The 24,014-nt window shown below is 39.7% G+C and overlaps 1 protein-coding gene across 4 annotated transcripts in view; it reads left to right on the forward strand.

The window, feature by feature from the left end:
• The window catches only part of LOC139756821 (F-box only protein 21-like), a 150,379-nt gene that overhangs the window by 82,261 nt on the left and 44,104 nt on the right, over positions 1-24,014 (forward strand). For 2 of the 4 annotated variants that reach the window (XM_071676639.1, XM_071676640.1), the window contains exons 3-8: positions 3,744-3,992; positions 5,565-5,688; positions 10,392-10,574; positions 12,111-12,293; positions 15,541-15,731; positions 19,041-19,316. In XM_071676639.1, coding sequence (XP_071532740.1) covers positions 3,744-3,992; positions 5,565-5,688; positions 10,392-10,574; positions 12,111-12,293; positions 15,541-15,731; positions 19,041-19,316 — 1,206 coding nt within the window. The remainder of the gene's footprint in view (positions 1-3,743; positions 3,993-5,564; positions 5,689-10,391; positions 10,575-12,110; positions 12,294-15,540; positions 15,732-19,040; positions 19,317-24,014) is intronic. The other 2 variants (XM_071676641.1, XM_071676642.1) reach the window with 2 other exon arrangements.

Consider the following 24,014-nt stretch of genomic DNA (forward strand, 5'->3'; position numbering starts at 1 on the left):
ATGTATTTTGGGAATCAGTGATGGATTGCGCAAAAGATGCTTGTGGCATGAGAAGAGTGGGAGGTGGGTTGATTAGAAAGGGTAGTGAGTGGTGGGATGAAGAAGTAAGAGTATTAGTGAAAGAGAAGAGAGAGGCATTTGGACGATTTTTGCAGGGAAAAAATGCAAATGAGTGGGAGATGTATAAAAGAAAGAGACAGGAGGTCAAGAGAAAGGTGCAAGAGGTGAAAAAAAGGGCAAATGAGAGTTGGGGTGAGAGAGTATCATTAAATTTTAGGGAGAATAAAAAGATGTTCTGGAAGGAGGTAAATAAAGTGCGTAAGACAAGGGAGCAAATGGGAACTTCAGTGAAGGGCGCAAATGGGGAGGTGATAACAAGTAGTGGTGATGTGAGAAGGAGATGGAGTGAGTATTTTGAAGGTTTGTGGCAGATATAGGGTGTTTTGGTCGAGGTGGTGTGCAAAGTGAGAGGGTTAGGGAAAATGATTTGGTAAACAGAGAAGAGGTAGTGAAAGCTTTGCGGAAGATGAAAGCCGGCAAGGCAGCAGGTTTGGATGGTATTGCAGTGGAATTTATTAAAAAAGGGGGTGACTGTATTGTTGACTGGTTGGTAAGGTTATTTAATGTATGTATGACTCATGGTGAGGTGCCTGAGGATTGGCAGAATGCGTGCATAGTGTCATTGTACAAAGGCAAAGGGGATAATAGTTAGTGTTCAAATTACAGAGGTATAAGTTTGTTGAGTATTCCTGGTAAATTATATGGGAGGGTATTGATTGAGAGGGTGAAGGCATGTACAGAGCATCAGATTGGGGAAGAGCAGTGTGGTTTCAGAAGTGGTGGAGGATGTGTGGATCAGGTGTTTGCTTTGAAGAATGTATGTGAGAAATACTTAGAAAAGCAAATGGATTTGTATGTAGCATTTATGGATCTGGAGAAGGCATATGATAGAGTTGATAGAGATGCTCTGTGGAAGGTATTAAGAATATATGGTGTGGGAGGCAAGTTGTTAGAAGCAGTGAAAAGTTTTTATCGAGGATGTAAGGCATGTGGACGTGTAGGAAGAGAGGAAAGTGATTGGTTCTCAGTGAATGTAGGTTTGCGGCAGGGGTGTGTGATGTCTCCATGGTTGTTTAATGTGTTTATGGATGGGGTTGTTAGGGAGGTGAATGCATGAGTTTTGGAAAGAGGGGCAAGTATGAAGTCTGTTGTGGATGAGAGAGCTTGGAAAGTGAGTCATTTGTTGTTCGCTGATGATACAGCGCTGGTGGCTGATTCATGTGAGAAACTGCAGAAGCTGGTGACTGAGTTTGGTAAAGTGTGTGAAAGAAGAAAGTTAAGAGTAAATGTGAATAAGAGCAAGGTTATTAGGTACAGTAGGGTTGAGGGTCAAGTCAATTGGGCGGTAAGTTTGAATGGACAAAAACTGGAGGAAATAAAGTGTTTCAGATATTTGGGAGTGGATCTGGCAGCGGATGGAACCATGGAAGCGGAAGTGGATCATACGGTGGGGGAGGGGGCGAAAATTCTGGGAGCCTTGAAGAATGTGTGGAAGTCGAGAGCATTATCTCGGAAAGCAAAAATGGGTATGTTTGAAGGAATAGTGGTTCCAACAATGTTGTATGGTTGCGAGGCGTGGGCTATGGATAGAGTTGTGCCTAGGAGGATGGATGTGCTGGAAATGAGATGTTTGAGGACAATGTGTGGTGTGAGGTTGTTTGATCGAGTAAGTAACGTAAGGGTAAGAGAGATGTGTGGAAATAAAAAGAGCGTGGTTGAGAGAGCAGAAGAGGGTGTTTTGAAATGGTTTGGGTACATTGAGAGAATGAGTGGGGAAAGATTGACCAAGAGGATATATGTGTCGGAGGTGGAGGGAACAAGAAGTGGGAGACCAAATTGGAGGTGGAAAGATGGAGTGAAAAAGATTTTGTGTGATCGGGGCCTGAACATGAAGGAAGGTGAAAGGAGGGCAAGGAATAGAGTGAATTGGATCGATGTGGTATACTGAGGTTGACGTGCTGTCAGTGGATTGAATCAGGGCATGTGAAGCGTCTGGGGTAAACCATGGAAAGCTGTGTAGGTGTGTATATTTGCGTGTGTGGACGTATGTATATACATGTGTATGGGGGTGGGTTGGGCCATTTCTTTCGTCTGTTTCCTTGCGCTACCTCACAAACGCGGGAGACAGCGACAAAGCAAAAAAAAAAATATATATATATTTTTTTTTTTTTTTTCATACTATTCGCCATTTCCCGCGTCAGCGAGGTAGCGTTAAGAACAGAGGACTGAGCCTTTGAGGGAATATCCTCACCTGGCCCCCTTCTCTGTTCCTTCTTTTGGAAAATTAAAAAAAGAGAGGGGAGGATTTCCAGCCCCCAGCTCCCTTCCCTTTTAGTCGCCTTCTACGACACGCAGGGATTACGTGAGAAGTATTCTTTCTCCCCTATCCCCAGGGATAATATATAAAAATATATATATAAAAAAAAAATTATATATATATATATATATATATATATATATATATATATATATATATATATATATATATATATATATATATATATCCATATATACATATAATTATTTTTTATATACATAATCGCTGTTTCCTGCATCAGCGAGGTAGTGCCAGGAAACAGAAGAATGGCCCATCCACAGTTATACACATATGTAAACATATTTATATATCCCAGCTTGGGTCAGGTATCTATTTTATTGGCCAACCTCTAGGGGTGGATTAACAGCTGGGTTGACAGTGGCCTGACTTGCAACCAGGATTCGAACCTATGCACTCAACTCGGGGTGGCCCATGAATTCGTTATGGTCAGGAGTGCTAACTGCTACATCACAGGAGTCCATTGCAAGGGAGTTTCATTAGTTTTATAGGTTATGGCAAAAAAGATTATACTTATTTCTTCCTGCCCCAAAAGTCCCATTTTCTTAATGAAACTCCCTCAGCCTTAAGGAAACCAGCCACATCCTCCAGGCAGGACTATAAATCATAAAGTATAGTGATGCTTTGTGTGTATAAATCATAAAGTATAGTGATGCTTTGTGTGTGTAAATCATAAAGTATAGTGATGCTTTGTGTGTAGAAATCATAAAGTATAGTGATGCTTTGTGTGTATGTATGTGCAAAGTGTGGGGTATATGAGCAGTAAGTATTCATTGTCTTCATTGTGATAGTTGCATTGTGGCCTTGAAGGGTCTGTGAATGCGTCAGTCAGTTTAGTCAGTTGAATTGATGTTTTTGTTAATGTTGTAGGGATGGATGATGTACAGAACATAGACAGGAAAGTATAACTTTTGTTTGTCAGGAGAGAGTGGTTTCATGTAGTTTAATTGAATTTAGTCAGTTATCTCATCACAGTGAAAGGGTGATATGGGATGTCCTAAAGATAGTTGAAAGTTACCTTGACCCTTGAATGAGTTGGGAGACGCATGACACTTCTACTGGCACAGAGTGATTGAATTCAAGTTTGTAAAATTGTAGGAAGGTGATGGCTCCATTTACTTGGACTGTTATGATAGTTAATATTACATGCTTATTCATGAAACAGATAAGAAACACTTGATGCTTTGAGACAGGCAATACGTTTTTTGTCATACTTTAAGGTGGATTTATAACCCTCAAAGTAGGTTAAGTTATATGAGTCACATGAACGATACCTATGTGAGCTGCAAAAATGTTTATTGGACACTAAAGTTGTTAATATTTAACTCTGTGAATGTGACTCTTACAGTTGGCCGAGAGTATGGGATCAACTACCAAGCAATAGTGGTATCACAGACTGGTTTGAAGAAGTACTACAAATAATATGTTTTAGTAGAAAAGTGCGGAGACTAGTTTCTGGCCTTAGTCAGCGTCTTTACCAAAATGTACACCTCACAACACCAGTCTATAATGAAGTGGATGCTCTTGTTTTATCAACCACCTACGCGCATTTCTATGTCCTCGATGCCTTACGACAGATTGTGGAAGATGGAGCACAGTAAGTAGTATTGTGAAAAATAAAAGTATGAATAGAGATATATGGTGGTACTGGACTCTTACCTGTTAGTGACATGAAACCTTGAGCAGTCCAATGGGGATCATTTATCTACAAACTCCTTAGCTGTAGACATTACAATTTCTTTGGACATCTATCCCTGCCAGTATTCCTTTTTTATATGGTTGCATTTTTTTTCTTAACTACATACGTGATAGTTAAAAAAAATTGATAGGCAAGAAATCTATGACTTGATTTGTTCATTAGAAATGATTATTGACAAGTAATACAGTATCAGCATATGAAATATTTGTGTGATTCAGTATCTTATCTGTAATTTAGACTCTGGTGACAAATGGACTCTGTGGATAGTCTGACTGCATCTAGCTATTTTTCTTGTAGTATCTAAGTGATTTTGAGACATCTACAGAATACAGTAATATTTTGTATTTCCCTTCATTTTCTGTATTGGTGTTTCCTGTTTCCTTTATTAGTGTTTCTTGGTATTTCCCAGAGTGTTTCCTTATGACTTCTAAACCTGTAACACCTATTATATCTTGAGCTTGTTGCCAAGTTCAGATTATAAGCTCTGGGATTCTGAGACTCATATTTAGGATTAGAGGGTAAGTGGCACAAAAAGACTTGTTTCCAGCTACTCCTAGATAATGTTTTCAAAACTTATATGATCTACAAAAGATGCTGGAAATGAATGCCATAAGATGGGTAGCATCATGCTTGGCCAGCCTTTAAACTTTGGCTGCAGTTTATTTATGTTATGGGCTAGTTATTAACTACCATGGTACAGTCATTAGGATGACTAAACTAATTTAGGAACATTTTCCCGAATGTCTTGCTGTTCAGCGCTTCTTAGGAAGTGTTTGAAAACAGAAGTAACTAAATTTTACACTCCAAAGACTTGGAGGTGAAAGTCACAGTGAATGTCAAAATCTATTTCCTGATATAAGCAGCTGTGACCTTTGATACTCTTATTGCAACCAGTACCTCATGTTCTGAGCAGACTAACTTAGTATTTATTTTAGTTGCTGATTACATTAGTATTATTAATCAACCAACCAGTCATTTAGGAGACTGTTTTCTGTTGCCTGTTTTCCACATTACACGGAAGTCATGGAAGTATGTGTTTGCCACTTTAACCTTTTCTTTCAACATTTCCCCATTTACTTAATCCATTCTATAAGTCTTACCATATTTTGATATTTTGCATTTTTGGTATTCAAAGGATTATTAGATATTTTTTTATATGTGCTTCATAGTGGGACTTACGTTACAGTAGTTTTGCTGATTATTTTACATGATTTTGAGATTTGCATTTTTCTATGTGGTAATTACAATGTTTTGATATTTCGCATTTTTAATATCCACAGGGTCGATGTTAGATTTTTTACATGTGCTTCATAGAAGGACTTATGTTACAGAATTTATACAGATTATATACATGATTTTAAGATTTGCATTTTTCTCTGGTAATTATATAGAAATTGTTTGTTATGCTACTTATAGAATTATATTTTATCTTTGTCTCAGTAATTTTGACTAATGGTTCCCTTATGAAAGACACCCTCGGGAACCATCAGAATATGAGTATGAGCCAAGTGAACAAGAGCAGCCACGACCTGTGCAGCCAAGACCAAACTGGCAGTGGGTGTTGCCTGTGTCCAGGTCATCATGTCACTCAGCAAGGGGGGTTGTTTGTCTTGATGTACAGTGTGGTTAATTTTGGTGACTCTTGCCTTACTTAACTGTAACTTGAAATAGACATTACAGACCATAAGGGCCAAACTTCAGCAAGTATGATAATTCTATTAGAGACTTAGATTTGATTGTTGGAACAGTGTATGGCATTAGAATATGAAAATAAGAATACCTCATAACTGCATACTTCTTAATTATGAAGACCATCAGATTAGGTAGTCATATTCAAGGTAATTAGGTAACCAGTAGCAATAAATGTGATGGTGTTTTATTTGTGAAATACAGCTGTTAAAGAACTAAGTACTCCAAAGAACATCATCATAGTGTACAGTAAAGAAATTGGTGAAGAAAAATTACATGGAGATATCGAAAAAACTTTAATTATAGATTTATAGTACAGTAAACTCCCTATTAATCTCAGAACATTTATTGTGTTGGTTAAATTGATTTTCCCCACAAAAGAGAGAATAAAAACTGACTTCAAAAATAGAGAGAAATATAGATATTATCTGTTCAAAAGAGAACAGGAAAAATATTTATAGCCTCACTGAAATGTACAAGGGCTCCTTGGTCAACATGTTAAATCCATTCCTGAAGTTTTAGTATATGTAAAATTAAATGAAGCCAACCATATCTTAAATCTAATGTTATAGAATGGTGGACATATATCCTTGGGAAATATTTCTGGACACATTTTCTCACATACGCTGTTCTGTGTTGCATATGTACATTAATAATTATTCATTTATTTATTTATTTTGCTTTGTTGCTGTCTCCCGCGTTAGCGAGGTAGCGCAATGAAACAGACGAAAGAATGGTCCAACCCACCCACATACACGTGTATACATACACGTCCACACACAAATATACATACCTATACATCTCAATGTACACATATATATACACACACAGACATATACATTTATTTATTTATTCCCATCGCCAACCCGCCACACATGGAATAACAACCCCCTCCCCCCTCATGTGTGCGAGGTAATGCTAGGAAAAGACAACAAAGGCCCCATTCATTCACACCGTCTCTAGCTGTCATGTAATAATGCACCGAAACCACAGCTCCCTTTCCACATCCAGGCCCCACACAACTTTCCATGGTTTACCCCAGATGCTTCACATACCCTGGTTCAATCCATTGACAGCACGTCGACCCCGGTATACCACATCGTTCCAATTCACTCTATTCCTTGCACGCCTTTCACCCTCCTGCATGTTCAGGCCCCGATCACTCAAAATCTTTTTCACTCCATCTTTCCACCTCCAATTTGGTCTCCCACTTCTCCTCGTTCCCTCCACCTCTGACACATATATCCTCTTGGTCAATCTTTCCTCACTCATTCTCTCCATGTGCCCAAACCATTTCAAAACACCCTCTTCTGCTCTCTCAACCACACTCTTTTTATTTCCACACATCTCTCTTACCCTTACATTACTTACTCGATCAAACCACCTCACACCACATATTGTCCTCAAACATCTCATTTCCAGCACATCCACCCTCCTAGGCACAACTCTATCCAGAACCCATGCCTCGCAACCATACAACATTGTTGGAACCACTATTCCTTCAAACATACCCACTTTTGCTTTCCGAGATAATGTTCTCGACTTCCAAACATTCTTCAAGGCTCCCAGAATTTTCGCCCCCTCCCCCACCCTATGATTCACTTCCGCTTCCATGGTTCCATCCACTGCCAGATCCACTCCCAGATATATAAAACACTTTACTTCCTCCAGTTTTTCTCCATTCAAACTTACCTCCCAATTGACTTGACCCTCAACCTTACTGTACCTAATAACCTTGCTCTTATTCACATTTACTCTTAACTTTCTTCTTTCACAAACTTTACCGAACTCAGTCACCAGCTTCTACAGTTTCTCACATGAATCAGCCACCAGCGCTGTATCATCAGCGAACAACAACTGACTCACCTCCCAAGCTCTCTCATCCACAACAGACTGCATACTTGCCTCTCTTTCTAAAACTCTTGCATTCACCTCCCTAACAACCCCATCCATAAACAAATTAAACAACCATGGAGACATCACACACCCCTGCCGCAAACCTACATTCACTGAGAACCAATCACTTTCCTCTCTTCCTACACGTGCACATGCCTTACATCCTCGATAAAAGCTTTTCACTGCTTCTACCAACTTGCCTCCCACACCATATATTCTTAATACCTTCCACAGAGCATCTCTATCAACTCTATCATATGCCTTCTCCAAATCCATAAATGCTACATACAAATCCATTTGCTTTTCTAAGTATTTCTCACAAACATTCTTCAAAGCGAACACCTGATCCACACATCCTCTACCACTTCTGAAACCACACTGCTCTTCCCCAATTTGATGCTCTGTACATGCCTTCACCCTCTCAATCAATACCCTCCCATATAATTTACCAGGAATACTCAACAAACTTATACCTCTGTAATTTGAGCACTCACTCTTATCCCCTTTGCCTTTGTACAATGGCACTATGCAAGCATTCCGCCAATCCTCGGGCACCTCACCATGAATCATACATACATTAAATAACCTTACCAACCAGTCAACAATACAGTCACCCCCTTTTTTTTTTTTTATAAATTTCACTGCAATACCATCCAAACCTGCTGCCTTGCTGGCTTTCATCTTCTGCAAAGCTTTTACTACCTCTTCTCTGTTTACCAAATCATTTTCCCTAACCCTCTCACTTTGCACACCACCTCGACCAAAACACCCTATATCTGCCACTCTATCATCAAACACATTCAACAAACCTTCAAAATACTCACTCCATCTCCTTCTCACATCACCACTACTTGTTATCACCTCCCCATTAGCCCCCTTCAGTGAAGTTCCCATTTGCTCCCTTGTCTTACGCATTTTATTTACCTCCTTCCAAAACATCTTTTTATCTCCCTGAAATTTAATGATACTTTCTCTCCCCAACTCTCATTTGCCCCCTTTTTCAACTCTTGCACCTTTCTCTTGACCTCCTGCCTCTTTCTTTTATACATCTCCCACTCATTTGCATTTTTTCCCTGCAAAAATCGTCCAAATGCCTCTCTCTTCTCTTTCACTAATAATCTTACTTCTTCATCCCACCACTCACTACCTTTTCTAATCAACGCACCTTCCACACTTCTCATGCCACAAGCATCTTTTGCGCAATCCATCACTGATTCCCTAAATACATCCCATTCCTCCCCCACTCCCCTTACGTCCTTTGTTCTCACCTTTTTCCATTCTGTACTCAGTCTCTCCTGGTACTTCCTCTCACAAGTCTCCTTCCCAAGCTCACTTACTCTCACCACTCTCTTCACCCCAACATTCTCTCTTCTTTTCTGAAAACACCTACAAATCTTCACCTTAGCCTCCACAAGATAATGATCAGACATCCCTCCAGTTGCACCTCTCAGCACATTAACATCCAAAAGTCTCTCTTTCGCGCGCCTATCAATTAACACGTAATCCGATAACGTTCCCTGGCCATCACTCCTACTTACATACGAATACTTATGTATATCTTGCTTTTTAAACCAGGTATTCCAAATCACCAGTCCTTTTTCAGCACATAAATCTACAAGCTCTTCACCATTTCCATTTACAACACTGAACACCCCATGTATACCAATTATTCCCTCAACTGCCACATTACTCACCTTTGCATTCAAATCACCCATCACTATAACCCGGTCTTGTGCATCAAAACCACTAACACACTCATTCAGCTGCTCCCAAAACATTTGCCTCTCATGATCTTTTTTCTCATGCCCAGGTGCATATGCACCAATAATCACCCATCTCTCTCCATCCACTTTCAGTTTTACCCATATCAATCTAGAGTTTACTTTCTTACACTCTGTCACATACTCCCACAGCTCCTGTTTCAGGAGTAGTGCTACTCCTTCCCTTGCTCTTGTCCTCTCACTAACCCCTGACTTTACTCCCAAGACATTTCCAAACCACTCTTCCCCTTTACCCTTTAGCTTCGTTTCACTCAGAGCCAAAAGATCCAGGTTCCTCTCCTCAAACATACTACCTATCTCACCTTTTTTCTCATCTTGGTTACATCCACGCAGATTTAGACACCCCAGTCTGAGCCTTCGGGGAGGATGAGCACTCCCCGTGTGACTCCTTCTTCTGTTTCCCCTTTTAGAAAGTTAAAATACAAGGAGGGGAGGGTTTCTCGCCCCCCCCAGTCCCGTCCCCTTTAGTCACCTTCTACGACACATGAGGAATGCTTGGGAAGTATTCTTTCTCCCCTATCCCCAGGGATAGGGGAGAAAGAATATTATCTATTATAAATACTTTGCTTTATTCCTATTGATTGGACTTCATCCTCTATAATATTGCATGAATATATCCAGTTTTATATTAACATAGATACAAGTGCTTACATACTTTAAAACATGAGTGAGAGTAACCTGTTCATGTAGTTGGAAGATAGAATGTGTCTCGTTGATTTTGTATGTTCCTTGTGAATGCATGTTACATTCATGTGATTTTCTGATATTTTAAGAATTCATTTCTTTATTCAATAAACACCTTATCAAGAGCACATTACAACCCCCGGGAATTAATCTGTATTGACAAAGTGCACATTTGTTTTAAAACTAATGTAAAATAGAAATACCCAGTTTAGTTCCATATCACATTTCTAATTCATTTGCTATTCACAGATATGAAAATTTGACGGAGAAGTACTATGCCTTAAAAGTTATGAGTCATGTGCACCAAGGAGTGTGCACACAAGAGTGGGAAGAGTTCCTGTCTCGACCAAAATCTCGTCAATCTTTGGAGATTGGGGCAATGCTTATGGCTAGATGGTTCCAACCACATGAAGATGTTAGCATCAAGAAGGTAAAATGAGTTTTATATCACCTTGTGTTTTTGAGTTTCCCTTTCAAGAAATGGTGTCTGAAACAAATTTCAGGATGTATGAAGATACAGATGCATTATATATGGCCCAGATGTCTTTCCTCCTTTTTGTATTACAGGAGTTTGCCTCTGAGCTAGCTTTTACCCTTGGTTGCCTGTTTCACCTCTCCTTGAAAACCCACACTTTTCTTTGGAAGTAAACTTTGGTCCTACCCTTCCCCAAGAAAGGAGACTGTTCAAGCTCTTCTACCTATTGCTTCTTTGCTTTCTTCTGCTACAGTTAGACAATCTTGTATCATGCTGTCCAGAATGGAATGTTTGAGACTAATTATTTTGATGCTCAGTGTATAAGCATAGAGAAATTCCTCATACCAGGACTTTTATCTGCTTACTCATGCTCTCATCTGACTTTAAGTTCTTGAAAGCTCCACGGCAAATTGCAAGTGTTTTGATGCAGACTTGTGGTTATTAGTCATTGGATTGAACCAGGGCATGTGAAGCATCTGGGGTAAACCATGGAAAGTTTTGTGGGGCCTGGATGTGGCAAGGGAGCTGTGGTTTGGGTGCATTATACATGACAGCTAGAGAGTGAGTGTGAACAAATTGGGCCTTTGTTGTCTTTTCCTAGCACTACCTCTCACGCGCGGTGGGGGAGGGGGGTGCCATTTCAGGGGTGGTGACGGGAATGGATGAAGGCAGCAAGTATGAATTTGTACATGTGTATATATGTATATGTCTGTGTATGTATATGTATGTATACATTGAAATGTATAGGTATGTATATGTGCGTGTGTGGGCATGTATGTATGTACATGTGTATGTGGGTGGGTTGGGCCTTTCTTTCGTCTGTTTCCTTGCGCTTCCTCGCTAATGCAAGAGACAGCGACAAAGTGTAATAGACAGTTATTGGTAAAAGTCAGGATTCTAGGGCCTTTAAAGTGAGTCAGTTTCCCTGTGTATAGGGCCAGTAAATGTGAATAGATTGCATATGAAATATGCCTGGATTGGTTTGAGAATAACCATGTTCCTGAAGCTAGGGCAGAAGTTTGGGGTTATTGGCATCTGTCTCCAGAGATATGGGAGATTCCTTTGTATCTCACTGGACTGTACATTGGAGAAAAAGATTGTCATTCTTCAAGACTTTCTTTTCCACAGATATAAAGTAAATGTTTTGCAAATATATAAAAGGTATCACAGGACATAAACAATGTAGAAGATACATTGTAAAAGAAGAAATATGTGACATTTAGGTTGTAAAAGTTTCCAGTCCTATTTGAGGCATTTGATATACCTAATTGTTAACTGACATTGTAACAAAAGGGCAACATTTCAAGCTCAAGAAACATTTTACTTTCTTTGACTACCAGATGGCATCTCGCTTGTGTATAAGTCATGATTTGTAACAGTGTGAGGAATATCATGTAACATATTAAGAAGCTTGACAGAGGTTCGGTTTTTCTGAAGGAGAAATGATCTTTGATTTGATTTAGTGTAATAATGTGAAGCTGGTTGTTACAGATGATAAGTGAAATTGATGGCATAGCAGAAGAATGTCGCAACAAGTTGCGTGTCAGTCACCCAGACCACCCAGGGCTTTATGCTGCATTAATTACATATGACCACATCTTGCAAGAATCCCTGTGGACACCAACCAGATGTAAACAACTCTTTAAGTGCATTAATCATGTGCTGTTTGATCAAGTAAGTTTATTTAGAGAATCCAGTCCATAACATGTGTACACAACAGAGTTGTGCATTATCACAGTATTAAGGACCACTGAGGGGTGCATAAACACAGTTTGATTTGATTTATGACAAATGCTTATGTGGTAGATAGGGATTATGGATCAGGGGCCAAAAGATACAAAGAAAATGTTCAGTAACTTATTAAGCTATGAAGGTGCTCAGTTATTGTAGTTAGGACCATAGTGTGGCCAGTGTTAACTCAAATCTTGAAATGATTAATGTTTGCTTCTAAAATTTGGTTTATGGCACTGAATGATCTCAGTTATAATAAGTATAAGACAAATTGAATAAGTTTCATTGCGGTGAAGGAAATATCATTAAAGCTAATAAAACTTTTTAAACAATTACTCATTTGTATTGTATGGGGAGGGAGTTTTGTATCAGAGGAGCCCAATCTCTTGAGCATCCTTTACTACCATACAACTCCTTCAACTCTTTAAGTTCATGTATACCATTGTGTTACTTATGTCCTCAGCATATTATTTTATTTATCTACCACTCTTAATTATACTATAAAAGTACTTCTTTACATATTTTTGAACCAATTTCTTGCTTTCATGTTTGTAGGTAGTAGTTGGTAGGCAGCCACTGACCAGGGAGGTATGTTACCAGCACTACCCACCTGGGTATTGGGGGGTTAGTGATGGCTGCATAATGAGCCAGCCCTTCAGAGGTTGTCAAATTGCATTCTTTTCACCCAGGTAGCTGTCTTTTCCTTCTGCCTCACCCATACATGGGTTGCTTTTATTCTGTCTACAGACATACAATTTCTTTTTGTCACAAATAACACTTCACAGTGCTTAACTCACACTTCTCATTCTTTGCAACTCTAGGTTTTCTTGTGATAAGCACTTTGTGCAAACCCTACCTTTTTGGCAACATTGTTTGAGCATTAGATAGATAGAGGTATTAGGTAAGAACATTAGACTGGAGCTTTAGGTAGAAACATTAGGTAGATATAGTACAGAGGAGCCTTAACTGGAGCATTAGGTAGAAGTAGTAGGTTGTAACATTAGGCAAGAACATTAGGTAGGAGCCACTGAAAACACTGCACCAGATCTAGATAGGAGCCACTGAAAACACTGCACCAGAGTTGCCCTCTGCCAGTGGTTTTTAAGGGCAAGGCATTAAAGGCAAAGAAGCAGTACAGGAGTTAATGAGTTAGGGAGACTCTTGCTGTGGCCACTCCCTTGAGGGAGTTCCCAAAGGGAAGGGGCATCAGATATATACATAGATAGATTGATTTCATTATCCCTGGGGATAGGGGAGAAAGAATATTTCCCACGTATTCCCTGCGTGTCATAGAAGGTGAGTAAAAGGGAAGGGGGGGGGGGGGCAAGTGAGGATATTCCCTCAAAAGCTCAGTCCTCTGTTCTTAATGCTACCTCACTAATGTGGGAAATGGCAAATAGTATAAAAGAAAATTGATTTCATGTTATGTCCTCTGGTTTCTCTATTCTTGCATCTGTCTAGGAACTGTTTTCTGGCTACATCATTTTGTTATATAATCTTCAAGTTTATGATTGTCTCATTGTTGGTGGGCAAATTTAAAGTCTATAGCCTTCCCCTGTAACTCACCTCTCTTTATTCTGGTGCCATTTTTGTTGCACTTCTCTGTTAGCTCTTTGTGCCTCTTTAGTTGTGGTAACCAAATTTGTGTGGTAATAAAAAGAGTGTGGTTGAGAGAGCAGAAGAGGGTGTTTTGAAATGGTTTAGTCACATAGAGAGAATGAGTGAGGAAAGACTGACATAGAGGATATATGTGTCAGAGGTGGAGGAATGAGGAGAAGTGGGAGACCAAATTGGAGGTGGAAAGGTGGAGTGAAAAAGATTTTGAGTGATTGGGGCCTGAACATGCAGGAGGGTGAAATGCGTGCAAGGAATAGAGTGAATTGGAACGATGTGGTATACCGGGGTCAACGTGCTGTCAGTGGATTGAACCAGGGCGTATAAAGCATCTGGGGTAAACCATGGAAAGTTTTTGTGTGGATGTGGAAAGGGAGCTGTGGCTTTGGTGTATTATACATGACAGCTAGAGTCTGAGTGTGAATGAAAGTGGCCTTTGTTGTCTTTTCCTAGCGCTACCTCGCGCACATACAGGGGGAAGGGGTTGTCATTTCATGTGTGGCAGGGTGGCAACGGGAATGAATAAAGGCAGTTAGTATGAATTATATACATGTGTATATATATGTATATGTCTGTGTGTGCATATATATATGTTTATGTTGAGATTTATAGGTATGTATATTTGCGTGTGTGGACTTGTATGTATATACCAGTGTATGTGGGTGGGTTGGGCCATTCTTTCGTCTGTTTCCTTGCACTACCTCGCTAACGTGGGAGACAGCGACAAAGTATGATAAAGAAAAATTGTAGTTTTGAATTATGTAAGTTATGAACAGCTTGGTAATTATTTCCTTATCCTTATACTTGGAAGCTAATTTAGATTTTCTAGCAGACATTTTGTCCTCTTAACTTTTCTCTAATGTGTGGGACTCTGGTGACAGATCAGGAATGTCTTCAACTCCCAAGTCCTTCTCAGACACAGTCTTTTCTCCAGCTTGATAATCATATGCAGGTCATCTTTCACTTTCTTCTATCATCATTATCTTAAATCTGCTCAGATTGAATGCTTATTAAAGGTGGCTAAGATATGACAGTCTAAGAGAGAGGTATGGTAATAAGCACAGGATGATTCAGAGAGCTGAACGGAGTGTGAATTCGTAGGCAGTGCCTGAGCTTTAAAAAGAAGAGCAGATTTTGCAAATACAGGTGCAACTTCACTGAACACCCTTCTATGTTCTAGTTTATGGGACTTGCCAAGGTTTTGAAAGCCAGACTAACGACATTTGAATATATAGATTTACAGATAGAGGGACAGGCAAACAGTATTTTTCATAACATGTCTCATATATGTGCAAAACTGGTTCATGCACCATTCTGCAAAAGTATATAGTCTTAAACATCCTTGGTTAGAAAGGAAGGATATGTAATATTTACACAGATCATGACCTTTTACACTTCTTTTATTCTGTTATTGAGAACTTGTTTTAGTTACGCTGTTAACAAGAGCCAGTAAGTTAAATAAGTTCCTATAACTTTAAACCTAGAAAATGCTCAGACCTGTAATGCTTTTTTTTTTTTTTTTTTTTTTTAGAGTTTGACAGTTACATTACATATCATAATATATCTTTTTTTTTAGATGAAAATGGCTGGAAACAGTGAAGATTATTACTGCCTCAAAAATTCTCTCATAAATGAAGTACTTAGCTCAAAAACAGGAATACCGATCACTCTAAGCATTGTATACATGGCCGTGTGTCACCGTCTAGGCCTTTTCTTGGAACCTGTCAACTATCCGTCCCACTTTCTCATGAGATGGAAAATTCCTGGGTAAGTGTTGTTTAAAAGCTCTTTTTCCTAAAGACTATGATGTATTGAAAATAAGTTTCTACCCCTGGGGATAGGGGACAAAGAATACTGTCCATGTGTTCCTTGCATGTCATAGAAGGCAGTTGAAAGGGGTAGGAGCAGGTGGCTGGAAATCCTCCCTTTCTGTATTCCTTTTTAAAACAGGAAGCAGAGCAAGGAGTCAAGAAATTCCTGTAAGGGTCAGCCATCTGTTCTTGTTGCTACCTGACTTACATGGGAAATGGAGCATGGATTGAAAAAAAATGATGATCCCATGATGTTAAATGCCACACACCCATCAGCAACGCTTGAATGTTGAAGTAACTTTGTGTGTGATATTTTGGCTACCAATGCAAATTTTAAGAATAAAAGTATAAGTGACGTGAAAAACAAGCATAGCAAGATTTATTAAATGGACATCTTAGTGGAAGGTTTGTGTGTCATTTCTATGGAATACATTACTGATAACTGTCTTTGAATGTATTGTTCAGTGAAAGAAAATACCTAGGGTTAGACAGAGTTTGCACAGGTTAGATTCTTAGGTGAAAATATTATTTAGAAAGACACTCGGATTCCTGCAGCTTGTTTCTTGTTTGATGGTAATCATATCAAGACTTTATTTCAGTGTGACTCATCCCCATTAAACTCTACTCAGGCTAAACTTTATCTGTCATGTATCAGATCAACTTTTGAGTTTGTCAAGGTTCTCTTGTAAGGTGATGCAATCCTGTGCACCTTTCACTCACTCATAACCTTTACATCATCTGCAAACATATTCAGGTAGGAGTCCACCAAAGGAGTTTCCACATTATTCCTTCGTGTTGATCCTGCTTCTTAATCAACCTTGCATGCATTATAGTGCAAAATACTTTCTGGCTTTTCATATACAAACAATCTAGAAATTTCTGCCTTGCCTTTTGTCAGTGACACACTTTCTCATAAAAATCTAAGTGGTGTGTTACATGTGACATCCTTTCCTTAAAAGTATGCTGTCTCTCTCTCGTAGGTAATTTCTCATATTTGGAGAGTCATTTGTTTGCTTTCCACTTATTTCCAAAACCTTAATACCACTTGTCATTAAGACCGAATTGTAGTTTAGTGAATGTTCCTGGTCTTCTTTACCCTTTTTCATTCCCCTTTGCACTTTACCTTTGTGTAAAAAAAAAATTGATTACCTGTTTGTATAGTGGAGGGAAAGATATCTACATTCTTGGAGCCCCATCTCCCAAAATTTCTATGCCATCATTCACTGTCCTATTGGTTGGTTTATTCCAACCATCCACCAACGTAACACTAAACCAGTGCTTCTTAACATCTCTCCTAACTATAGATTTTTGTAAGGGAGATGGTTACTATGGTGCTGCACTTCTTGAAGAACTGTTCACTTTTAGTATCGTCCAGTTGATTTAGAACTGATTTAGAACCTTGAAGGCTGTTATCAGGCCCCCCTCCTTTCTCACCTCTCCTCCATGGTGGAGAGGATTGTAACCCTCAATGTCTCAGTATGGTTCATTTTTCTTAATTCACATGGTATACTTGTGTGGTTTTCTTTTTTTAGATGTGGTGACCAGACTTAGAAAACATAATCCAGTTTTAGTCTGACATATGTAGTAAATGACTTACTGAACATGGGCTCTTCCATACGCCTGATTACATCTCACAATTCTCATATTGTGTATCTCTGGCAATAGATATTTTTTCCATGACTTTGGCATCATCTGCAAGCATGTTTAGATATGATTCCAGTACATCAAGCAAGTCAGTAAAGTACACCATGAACAGCAGTGGTACCCCAATTGTAACTCCAGCCCATTTTGAGGATGCATCTTTTTCCTGTGTTCTTTACCCCCTTCCAGTAACATTGTCTTTTATACTGTGAAATGAGCCCACCAGTTACTACTGCCTGTGGATATAACTTTCTTATCAGATTCCAGCGAAGAACATTGTAAAGGCTTTTTAGCAAATGAAGAACAACACACAGTCTATCCGTCCCTCTCTTTGATCAAAGATGAAGTTTGCCCTGTCATAGAAGTCAAGAGGATTGGTTAAGCATGACCTTCTTTCCCTGAAATTGTGTTATGTCCTTGTTAGAAAGCTTCTCTATGGCAAATATTCATTTATTTACTCTGATTATCTTTTTAAAATTTTTACAAACCACACATGTTAGCTAGATTGACTTATAGTTCAGTGCAGTGTCCTGATCACCTTTCTAAATAGTCAAAACATTACCCTTATCTACACCTTTGGAAGTTCCCTCTTTGATAATGATTTATTGAACAATATTTCAAGTGGTCTACCTCCACACATTCTTTCAGCATGTGCAGGTAGACTTCATCAGGGCCTTGAGCCTTTTATGGGATGAGTTGTTTTGATAGCCTGTTTGTCATTTTTTTCTCTTAATATGTGTTCCAAGACTTCATCCCCCTTCCACTTTGGTATTGCTAGTACATTTAAGTCCTCCACAGTGAAAGCCCTTTTAAATTGTTAAGCTCTTCACATAAGTCCTTATCATCCTCAAGAATTCTTCCCTCCAGTTTCCCTAGCCTGATTAGCCACTCTGTAACTAAGAATGTGTTCCTGATGAATTTTTGGAAAATTTTTAGATTGGCTCTTGCTCTTTTCAGAATGATCTTTTTTTTTTTTTTTTTTTCAAAGTATCTCTGCTCCTCCCTTCTTACTTTGCAGTACTCATTCCTTCCCCTCCTGTATATTTGATGTGCTGGCTGTCTGCAATTTCCTTTTTATCTTGAGACTCTGTAGTATATCCCAGAACTCTTTCACTTTATGATATTTATTGTTAAACTGTATCTCTCTCCATTATTATCCTTCACCTCTGTAGGCCACCAGAGGTACCCATACATTAGTGCTTTTTTTTTATATGTTTTTGCACTCGTGCAACACATGCATGGTGCATTATGTGTTTATGCTTTCAGGCATATGCATCCATAACACATTGTATAATGTATTTCTAGTTTGGGTAATTTAATATTTTATAATGTATTTCTTGTTAGGGTAATTTGATTGTCACCCAAGTTGGTGTATGTATATTTTGTGATGTATGACAGTTTCACTTGGTGTGAGATCAGACCAACTGAAGTGAAGTCATTAATGTCAGGATGCACATTTCAGGCTGGGTAATGCATTTATGGGCTTCCATCTCTTCCCAGTTGTGGATGAGACTGTTATACACTAGTGGATGAAAATGTATGCACTATTCATATGCACGACATGTCATTTTTTCAGTAAAACACAATGGTTGATATTGATTCCACTTTTTTTATTGTTAAACAGTACAGACGACTATGAATACATAGATGCATTCAACCAGGGCCGACACCTCACTGGTAAAGAACTTCATGGAGAGCTTCCATTTGGAATAGGACTTGACCAGATGCTCCTAACATCCTGTGATGCCATGCAAGTATTCCAGAGGATGATTAGGAACATCATGAATGTTGCACAAATGCAAGCCCATATATCTGACCATATGGAACTTTTCTGTCCAGCAACAGAATTGATGAGTTTACTTACCCCTGCTGACCGAAGTGTACAAGAACTCTTGCTGAGGTAAGTTTAAACCATGTCCATGTGACCGCATTGGAGTCTGCATACAGGTGTTTCTCATTTGTACCGAGAGTTGTGTTTCTGGAAGAGGCCAGTAAAAATGAACTGAGTATGAAACAAAAATAGGTTTCCATAGTAAAAGGTGGGCACCTTACCTAGCTGGCACTAAAGTTGCCCTTTTAATGAAGAGTGTGTACTGTTAAGTTTTCATGTATGCACTAATAACAGATTGAAAACAAAATACTGTAATTGTTATTGAATAAACATTATAAAAGAGTTTATTGTACTCACCTGTATATTCTCTTGTTTTTTTGTGTGGAAAGGCTGGCATCAGGTAGGTGTAGAGAACTGCAGGGTTGTGCGAGTAGAGTAGTTCTGAGTGAAGTTGGGTTTTCTTTAGGGATGTGTGATATCATGAGGTGGGGGGACATTAGAGGTGAATTAGTTGCTGTTTGATGATGACACAGCTGTACAGAAGCTGCTGTTTGAGTTTAGGAGTTTGCAAAGTGCTAAAGAACAAGGAGGATGTGTTGGCAATGAAATACTTGAGAACAGTAGGAGAGAGATGAGATAGTAAGGAGAGTATGGTTAGGAGAACTGAAGTGGGTTTGCTGAAATGGTTTGGACTTGTGAAGAGGATGAGTGAAGGTATACATGTCAGAAATGGAGGGAACAAAGAGGAGAGGGAGACTGAGGATAGACTGAAAGGATGGAGGGAAAGATGCTTTGAGTTACTCACGCCTGAACACGTGGAAGGGTGTGAGGTATGTGTGGGGAGTGCACTAAAGCATTGTAGCACAAAAGGGGCAGTGCTGTCAGAGCTAAATGTTGGCTTGTGGAATGGTCAGGGGAACCAGGGAAAGGTCGGTGGGGCTTGTCAGGATATAGGGCGTCTGGATTCAGTGCAGTAGACATTAGAGCTAAAAAAAGGGTGGGAGCAAATGAGACCATTCTTATTCTGTTTGTGATGCCACTTAATTATGCAGGAAATGATGAATAAGTTTGATAAAGAATTTACATAATTGCTTCTTCCACCTTAGCAGTTAGTCAGGAGACTGATGAACCAATGCTTTATTTGCATACACATAATCTTTGGTTGTCATGTATAATGCACTGAAACCAGAATCCACCATCCACAGCAAAGCTAACAGACTATTCCTTCATGGTTATCCTGACTTTTTCATATACCCTGGTTCAGTTCATTGACAGTAGTCATCTTAATTTTTTGTTTTTATTTCATACAATTCCTGTTTTAACAAGCATGAAGAACAGGTGACTAAACCTGATAGGGAAAAATCCTCACACCTTTCCAAATTTGTAGAGCCCAGTAACCCAGACCCTCTTTGGCTCCATCTATCCATCTCATCCTTGGTTTCCCCTTCCCCCCTTTACCTCTCACTCTTTCATTAATAACAAGTTCTTCATCCCATTACTCACTACATTTTTTCATATTCCCAAATCTACCTCCCACATGCCACAAATTTTGCCTGCTTATATAAGATCTTCTTCCCCATATACTTTCCACTCCTCACCCATTCCATTTGTTTCATTTGCTTTTAGTGTATGCCGCTTGTCACTCAGTCTCACTTGGTATCTCTGCACCTGTCTTTTTTCCAAGCACACTTTCGTTCATCACCTTCTTTCTGTTCATGTTTTTCCAGTTGTACTAAAACCACCATAAATTTTCACACTTGGCCCCAAGAGGACATCCCACCTCTCATCATGTTGACATACGACAGTCTCTTATTTGCATTCCTGTCAGGTAGTACATAATCCCGTAAAGTCTCTTGACCCCAACTCCAATCACTCACACATTAATTTATTTATTTATTTATTTTGCTTTGTCGCTGTCTCCCGCGTTTGCGAGGTAGCGCAAGGAAACAGACGAAAGAAATGGCCCAACCCACCCCCATACACATGTATATACATACACATCCACACACGCAAATATACATACCTACACATCTCAATGTACACATATATATACACACACAGACACATACATATATACCCACGCACACAATTCACACTGTCTGCCTTTATTCATTCCCATCGCCACCTCGCCACACATGGAATACCATCCCCCTCCCCCCTCATGTGTGCGAGGTAGCGCTAGGAAAAGACAACAAAGGCCCCATTTGTTCACACTCAGTCTCTAGCTGTCATGCAATAATGCCCGAAACCGCAGCTCCCTTTCCACATCCAGGCCCCACAGAACTTTCCATGGTTTACCCCAGACGCTTCACATGCCCTGATTCAATCCACTGACAGCACGTCAACCCCGGTATACCACATCGATCCAATTCACTCTATTCCTTGCCCGCCTTTCACCCTTCTGCATGTTCAGGCCCCGATCACTCAAAATCTTTTTCACTCCATCTTTCCACCTCCAATTTGGTCTCCCACTTCTCCTCGTTCCCTCCACCTCCAACACATATATCCTCTTGGTCAATCTTTTCTCACTCATTCTCTCCATGTGCCCAAACCATTTCAAAACACCCTCTTCTGCTCTCTCAACCACGCTCTTTTTATTTCCACACATCTCTCTTACCCTTACACCACTTACTCGATCAAACCACCTCACACCACACATTGTCCTCAAACATCTCATTTCCAGCACATCCACCCTCCTGCTCACAACTCTATCCATAGCCCACGCCTTGCAACCATACAACATTATTGGAACCACTATTCCTTCAAACATACCCATTTTTGCTTTCCAAGATAATGTTCTCGACTTCCACACATTCTTCAAGGCTCCCAGGATTTTCGCCCCCTCCCCCACCCTATGATTCACTTCCACTTCCATGGTTCCATCCGCTGCCAGATCCACTCCCAGATATCTAAAACACTTTACTTCCTCCAGTTTTTCTCCACTCAAACTTACCTCCCAATTCACTTGACCCTCAACCCTACTGTACCTAATAACCTTGCTCTTGTTCACATTTACTCTGAACTTTCTTCTTTCACACACTTTGCCAAACTCAGTCACCAGCTTATGCAGTTTCTCACATGAATCAGCCACCAGCGCTGTATCATCAGCAAACAACAACTGACTCACTTCCCAAGCTCTCTCATCAACAACAGACTTCATACTTGTCCCTCTTTCCAAAACTCTTGCATTCATCTCCCTAACAACCCCATCCATAAACAAATTAAACAACCATGGAGATATCACACACCCCTGCCGCAAACTTACATTTACTGAGAACCAATCACTTTCCTCTCTTCCTACACGTACACATGCCTTACATCCTTGATATAAACTTTTCACTGCTTCTAACAACTTGCCCCCCACACCATATATTCTTAATACCTTCCACAGAGCATCTCTATCAACTCTATCATATGCCTTCTCCAGATCCATAAATGCTACATACAAATCCATTTGCTTTTCTAAGTATTTCTCACATACATTCTTCAAAGCAAACACCTGATCCACACATCCTCTACCACTTCTGAAACCACACTGCTCTTCCCCAATCTGATGCTCTGTACTTGCCTTCACCCTCTCAATCAATACCCTCCCATATAAATTACCAGGAATACTCAAGAAACTTATACCTCTGTAATTTGAGCACTCACTCTTATCCCCTTTGCCTTTGTACATTGGCACTATGCACGCATTTCGCCAATCCTCAGGCACCTCACCATGAGTCATACATACATTAAATAACCTTACCAACCAGTCAACAATACAGTACCCCCTTTTTTAATAGATTCCACTGCAATACCATCCAAACCTGCTGCCTTGCCGGCTTTCATCTTCCGCAAAGCTTTTACTACCTCTTCTCTTTTTACCAAATCATTTTCCCTAACCCTTTCACTTTGCACACCACCTCGACCAAAACACCCTATATCTGCCACTCTATCATCAAACACATTCAACAAACCTTCAAAATACTCACTCCATCTCCTTCTCACATCACGACTACTTGTTATCACCTCCCCATTAGCCCCCTTCACTGAAGTTCCCATTTGCTCCCTTGTCTTACGCACTTTATTTACCTCCTTCCAGAACATCTTTTTATTCTCCCTAAAATTTAATGATACTCTCTCACCCCAACTCTCATTTGCCCTCTTTTTCACCTCTTGCACCTTTCTCTTGACCTCCTGTCTCTTTCTTTTATACATCTCCCACTCAATTTCATTTTTTCCCTGCAAAAATCGTCGAAATGCCTCTCTCTTCTCTTTCACTAATAATCTTACTTCTTCATCCCACCACTCACTACCCTTTCTAATTAACCCACCTCCCACGCTTCTCATGCCATATATATATTATCCCTGGGTGCATTATTACATGACAGCTAGAGACTGAGTGTGAACGAATGGGGCCTTTTTTGTCTTTTCCTAGCGCTAGCGCGTACACATGAGGGGGGAGGGGGTTGTTATTCCATGTGTTGCGAGGTGGCGATGGGAATAAATAAAGGCAGACAGTATGAATTATGTACATGTGTATATATGTATATGTCTGTGTATGTATATATATGTGTACATTGAGATGTATAGGTATGTATATTTGCGTGTGTGGACGTGTATATATATACATGTGTATGTGGGTGGCTTGGGCCATTCTTTTGCCTGTTTCCTTGCACTACCTCGCTAACGTGGGAGACAGTGACAAAGCAAAATAAATAATAAGATATTATCCCTGGGGATAGGGGAGAAAAAATACTTCCCACACATTCCTCACGTGTCATA

This window comes from Panulirus ornatus, chromosome 23, assembly GCF_036320965.1.
Source record: "Panulirus ornatus isolate Po-2019 chromosome 23, ASM3632096v1, whole genome shotgun sequence".
Taxonomy (NCBI): domain Eukaryota; kingdom Metazoa; phylum Arthropoda; class Malacostraca; order Decapoda; family Palinuridae; genus Panulirus; species Panulirus ornatus.